The sequence below is a fragment of the Chlamydotis macqueenii genome, chromosome 22, assembly GCF_036417535.1.
Source record: "Chlamydotis macqueenii isolate bChlMac1 chromosome 22, bChlMac1.mat, whole genome shotgun sequence".
NCBI classification, from domain to species: domain Eukaryota; kingdom Metazoa; phylum Chordata; class Aves; order Otidiformes; family Otididae; genus Chlamydotis; species Chlamydotis macqueenii.
This window is the reverse complement of record NC_141577.1, coordinates 415,698-421,697: the sequence shown is the minus strand read 5'-3', so window position 1 is coordinate 421,697 and position 6,000 is coordinate 415,698. Positions and strand designations below refer to the sequence as shown.

General features: G+C 59.2%; 1 protein-coding gene across 6 annotated transcripts in view; it reads left to right on the top strand.

Moving 5' to 3' along the window:
- The first annotated feature begins 2,474 nt into the window (after positions 1 to 2,474).
- LDLRAP1 (low density lipoprotein receptor adaptor protein 1) overlaps positions 2,475 to 6,000 on the top strand; it is a 30,225-nt gene continuing 26,699 nt past the window's right edge. For all 6 annotated transcript variants that reach the window (XR_015260899.1, XR_015260900.1, XR_015260898.1 and 3 more), the window contains exons 1-2: positions 2,475 to 2,610; positions 5,192 to 5,334. Coding sequence is in view for 3 of the 6 variants with exons in the window: in XM_086764819.1 (XP_086620945.1) it covers positions 2,526 to 2,610; positions 5,192 to 5,334 (228 nt within the window). In the remaining 3 variants the exon portion in view is untranslated. The remainder of the gene's footprint in view (positions 2,611 to 5,191; positions 5,335 to 6,000) is intronic.

The window sequence follows — 6,000 nt, the reverse complement described above, 5'->3', positions numbered from 1 at the left end:
CAGCTGGGAAAACATGTCAGCATTGCAAAAAAAAAATGCAGAAGTTTCACTGAAAAGCTGCATTTATTTAATTGTCGTTGGTAGATGCAAACACTGTGGCAAGAATTCCTTTGCATTTCCTGGACAGAAGAGATGACTCTGGATGTTAGAAACCGCAAAGAGGAGCAGCCATGTTGCTGCAATACCAGAGATGCAAACTTGTGTGTTTCGGTGACGCTGCCAAGCTGAAAATAACCTTGAGGGAGTATGTGTGGAAAGAGCCTGTGGCTTGTCAGGAGAGACGGCGATTAGCGGGGAGATGGATGGGCAGTGATCGGCTGAGCACGGTCGGGCTGGGGAGGTTACCCATGCGGTGCTTGCAGCTAGCTAGAAAGCAAGAAGGTGTTGAAAAAATTGCTGCTGTGCCACATTCCCCACTCAGACATAAATAGGTTGGACTTCAGCTGCCTGGCCTGTGGGATCCATCTGCCCCGGGCTCCTCCTGCGGGGGGAACGCCTGGGCTGCCCAGCACGGGGGCAGGTAGATGGGTGCAGAGCTGTGATTTTGAGCTGCCTGATGCTCTGCCTCCCTGAGGGGACATGACACTCACAGCTTTTTACCATTACAGGGATATTTTAAACTCAAATTATGACTTTCAGGGAGGCTGGCTTGGATGGCACAGCCACGTTTGAGATCTTGAGTCGAGGACTCCTCTCTCCTGGGCTGCTGTCATGGTCCTTCACTCTCCAACTTGAGTGGTGACACTTGAAGAAATACATTCTGCAGCTCTCACAATGCAACACCCATCTGAGACAGCACAGTCCACAAAGCGAGGGGCAAACATCGATGCCAGCGCTGGGATTCAGCAGGAAAACTCAGCCTGGGAAGGCAGCGCCGAAGCTGGGTCCTGCACCCTCTGCAGTAACAACCAGAGGAACAGGAACGCATCCCTGTGCGCCGTGAGCTGAAAAGGTCGGTGCAGGAGCAGGGGAGGATCGCAGCAGCAGGAACACTGCGGATCTTTCCCTGTCGGGATCGTGGCCAGTAACTGCCCTGTGAAATTGCCACAGAGGAGACGACACGAAGGAAGCAGCAGAGCAGCGCACAAGGGCAGAAGCTGCCGCTCAAGTGAACCGGAGCACGGTGTGATGTATTTAGCCAGTGGTGATGCAAAATACAGAAATAGGAAAATAAATCTCAGATGTGTCCGATACCTGCCAGGTGGCTTTCTTAGGCTAGTTTATCAATGAATTAATTGCAAAGGTGTCTGCCTTAACTCATCAGATATTGGCAAGCGGGAAGCCCTCTGGTAAAACACAGGCTGCTGGGTGGGAGCTGAGCTTCACCAACAATTTAGTGAAACATTTGAGCTTGCGCTTAAAACCTCGGACTCCAGTTAGGTCTGAGCAGATACTTAAGTGAGTTTCTGCACAGGGATGGATCTATGTTTACACTTAAATTTGTTCCTGACACAGCGATCTGTCAGGGTTTTTTGGCATTTGTGTGCTGCTGCCCTTAGAGAGCCGCGCTGGTGTGGTCAGCCCTTGGGGGAAGTTTCTTCTTTTCTTCTTTTGAGTTTCAGTCACCGTCCCTGGCCAGGCGCTAAATGGAGACGTACCAGTGGCACCGTCCTGTCTTAGGCTGGGCTTTTCGAAAGAGATTCTGCCTGAGCCTTCCAGCACCCGTTTGTGTCCTGTGGAGGGGAACCGGCCGCTGCCATCCTGCTGCCCAGCTGTTTGGCTTGGTGACTCCTGCGTGTTGGCTCCCAGCTATGAATGTGAGAGGGGAATGTTAAAATTTAACTAAAAAGGGATTTTCAATTACACATAAGTTTCTGTGAATAATAGGCTTTGTAAGGCATTATTCTACAAATCCTAAATATGGGATTTAACCTTCTTGTTATTATCCCTGTAATTTTGGAAAGCCTTTGAGGGTCTTAATCTTCCGTACAGTTATGTTCAGGCTGCATTAAAAGCACGTTGCCGGCCGCGGTGACACGGGGAGGTGGCGCGTGCTCGGGCAAACCCCTCCCAAACACGATCTTAAAATATCACAGCGCGTTTTCTCCTCCCGGGGTGGGGGCAACCCAACCCCTCTTGCGGCAAGCGCCACTTTTTTTGGTGTCGCCTGAGTCGCCATTGGGCTCGTGCTGTCGTGGAGCCCTGGGAAGGGGCTCCTGCCCAAAAACTGTGTGGGACCCCCGTGGCGCTGCTGTGTGCTGCCCCCCACCCTCCTCTGCAAGTGTTTGTAGGGTGGCCCTGGGGACCCCGGGGGGGGGGCGGAGTGCCCAGGTCTCCAGTAGGGAGATCCCTGCGCCTCGGGTGGGGGCCGGCAGCTTTCTGCGGACCCTGTCCCCCCCCCCAGGCCCCCCCGCCCCGACAGACACGGAACGGCACCCCCGGGCCCCGCCGGCGCGGGGCGGGGGCGTGGCCCAAGGCGTCACGGCGCCGCGTGTGCGCGCGGGCCCCGCCCCCCGGACGCGGTCAGCGCTGGCGCCGCAGGAAAAGTTTGCGGCGGGGCTGGGAGCGGGGCGGGCGGCGGCGGGATGGACGCGCTGAAGTCGGCGGGTCGAGCCCTGCTGCGGAGCCCCAGCGTCCACAAACCCTCCTGGGCCGGCGGCCGACACAAGAGTGAGCCCCGCCGCCCCGCTTCCCCCCCGCAGCGCCCCGCCCGCACCCCCCCGGCACCCCCCTTGTCCTGCACCCCCCTCTTCTTCCTTCCCGCTTCCATCTCGCTTCCCACCCCTCTTGCACCCGCTTTTCTCCCTCCTTGAGCTTCTTCCTGCGCCACCTTTTCACTCTGCCTTACCTCGTTCCCTCTCCCCCTTTTTTCTGCGCCCCCCCCGAACCTCCTTTCTGCGTCACCCCCACTCTTACACCTCTTTTTTTCATCCCTCCTTTCTGCCCCTCGCTTTGCTCCCCCCCATGGCATCCACCTTCCCCCCGCACCCTTTCCCCCAGCAGCAGTGGGATGGGTGGGTGGGTGGGTGGGGGGCTGTCCCCATCCCCTAGGCCAGGGCTGGAGCCCAGCGAGTGGTTTCTGGCCCCATCCCACCACCAGCTCCATCGTGCCATCCCCTGCCAGGCCGGGGAAGTGGGGCCCAGCCGGGCTGACCCCTGCCACAGACCCCCGAGTGTGGGGTGGGCAGCGGGAGGGTGCCTCGCCCTGCCTGCCGCCCTTGCCGCTCGCAGGTAGGATCAAACCTCTCGATTTTAACTAATTTGATGAGATTGACCCGGCATCATTACATTGTTTCGCTGGGATTAAGGCCCAGCGGCTGTGGGACGCAAAGGGGCAGTTGGCTGGAGGGCGACCCTGGGGCTTGGGGGGCTGCACCACAGACGTGGGGGGCTGCCCCAGCGTGGCCTCACGGGACGTATCCAGCAGAGAGGCCCCCGAGACGCAGCGGCCCTTGGACCTTGGCGTGAGTGTGCTGCGGAGTGACCTTGCCGACCACCCCCGCCCTTCGCTGGCTGGGGGGGCATTGCTGTCGCCCCACGGGACGGACGTATGCCAGGCATGGGTGTGATCGTTTGCATTAACGGGAGGGTGGGTGAGGTGGTGGTGAAGGGTGAAGAAGAGGATGTGTGGAGGAGCATCGGCCTCCGCTGCCTCAGATGCTTCTTCCTTTCTGAAAGCACTTCAGTGGCTGCGCTTGAACCACCCCTGTTTCCGTCCCTGGCCAGGGCAAACTGCGGGTGCCTGGGGCCTCGCTGCAGCCGGTGTTGTCCCAGGCAGTGTGGGGTGCTCAGGGGGTCCCTGTCGTCCTTGGTGAGGCCCTGAGCTGCCCTGCACAGGTTACGGAACCAGGGCTCGTGTGCCGTGCTGCGCTAGCGAGGCAGGGAGCGTGGGGCAGGCAGCTGCCCATCCGTCACCTGCAAACCGCCCTCCGCCCAGCGTGGTCGCCCGGCTTTGGCTGCCGAGGGTGGGAGCACAGCAGCAGCTTTTGAGAGATCCAGGCTTGTTGCTGGCACCCTCTGTTTCTAGCTGGGACGCGACGTAAACGCAGCATCCTACTTGCCCGTGGTTTTTCCTTTCCCTCTTCAGGGCTGGGACCCGCTGCTGTGTTTCAGGCACAGAGCCCCTGCCTTCCTGCAAACTCGTCTCGCGCGGGGACCGCTCCCACCCGGTTTCCGTCACTGCGACCTTAGCCAGTGCTGGGCTGGCCGGGGTGGCTCACTGCTGGGCACCCACACCCGGCGCTGGGAGTGGTGCCGGGGTTTATGGCTTATCTTCCGTCTCGCCTTCGCCGGGAGGCTGAGTCACAGGGGTGACCCCGGGGGGTGCGCCTCGACTCCCTGTGGCCCTGGCACCGTGGGTTTGCAGGGAGCTGAGTTTGGCCCCACTGCTTGGACGCAGCCGAAGGAGGCTGAGTACGAGACAGCGAGGCCGTCAGGGACGTGTTTTGTCTGCAGCAGAGACTCCTCTCCTGGAGGCCCCGTCGCTCCCCAGGGCTGTGGGGCACCTCTGGACGGCTGTGGTTTGTTGCTTCCTGCTGAAAGTAAGACCTTCCTTAAACACGAGAGCGGCAGATCCTGGGATACCAGCTCCACGTCTGGAGATTGGATCCTGTGGTGCAATTTCAGGCTTAGAAATACCCACCTGACTTCCAGTTTGGTCCCACACTTACCCCTGTATTTAGGACCCTCCTTCCCACCCCCCAGAATGTAAGGGAAGAGGCTGGTGGCCTCCTTGGTGATCTCAGGGGAGGGCAGAGACCTCTCCCCTCCCCGGTGAAGCTGCTCCGCTGCGATGGGCTCCTCAGGGCTGCTGGTGACTGATTTGGCAAGTTACAGCACATCGCCTGAATCCCTGCAGCCGTGCGTGGGCTTAGGTAGCAGCAAATCCCCTCTTAGCCTCCGGTGGGTAGGTGACGGTTAGCACGGCAAGAGGTTATTGTCGTGCCCTCCCCTGCGCCTGGCTGGGGCGGATGCTCGGGATCCCCTTGGTTGTGGTGCAGGCCTGGGCACTCACAATTAAACTGATGGATCTTCAAGGGTTGCTACCATTTGCTGTGGCTCGTGGGAAATGTTTTGGGGGGTTGTTCTTGTCTCTGCCCCATCTCCTTCCCCCAGCACCTCACAAGAGCCGTGGCAGCCACTCGGGCACGGGGGTGCAGGCAGTAGCTAAACCAACACCCTGCTTGTACCCAAACCCTCCGTCAGAGCTTCTGCATTTGGGAATCCAAGAGCCTCTTTGTTGTGTCTCTAGAGCTCCCAGAGAACTGGACCGATACTCGTGAGACGCTGCTGGAGGGGATGCTCTTCAGCCTCAAGTACATGGGCATGACACTGGTGGAGCAGCCCAAGGGAGAGGAGCTCTCCGCAGCTGCCGTCAAAAGGATCGTCGCCACCGTGAGTGTCTGTGCTGGAGCAGAGCCCTGTCTCCTGCTGCTCAAACGAGTCTGTCACGGGGGAGGGTTTCAAAAGTTGCAGGTTTGGAGGCAGTGCTTTCCGTCTGCAGGCTGGGGGGTGTCAGGATTGCAGGTCCAGCCCGTCCAGGGGTGAGCAGGCGTCTGGTGGTGTAGTTGGAAAGGCAGACAGCGGCACTGGGAGGCCCTTGGGACCAGCCCTGGCCCGCAGATGGGGCGGGCTGCAGAAAGCTGGTGTTACGTGTCTGAGCTCTGGCTTCCCTTGATAAGCTTGGGTGACCCCGGGCGTGGAAGAAGCCTCTGACCTGGTGAAATCAGCCTTGCCCAGAGGCATCTCTCCACGTTCGAGGCAGAGGAGAGTGCCGCCAGTGGATGACCAAGAGCTGGCATGCAGTTCTGGCTTTTCCTTCCCAGGGTTTGGAGGGTTAAGAGAAGAGAGCAGGACAGCTTGCTCCGATTCCCAGCCAATACAGCCACCATCCTGCTGTAACCCCTGCTGCAAGAGGGACCGATTTTCAGCCATCCTCTAGCACCAGGTCTCCCTGGAGCCCCTGCTCGCCGGGCTCCAAGTAAAATGAACGCTTCTTTAAGCCCTTATAAAACTGAATGAGGCAAAGACCCAGTTGTACAGTTAACCGTCATAAAGCTC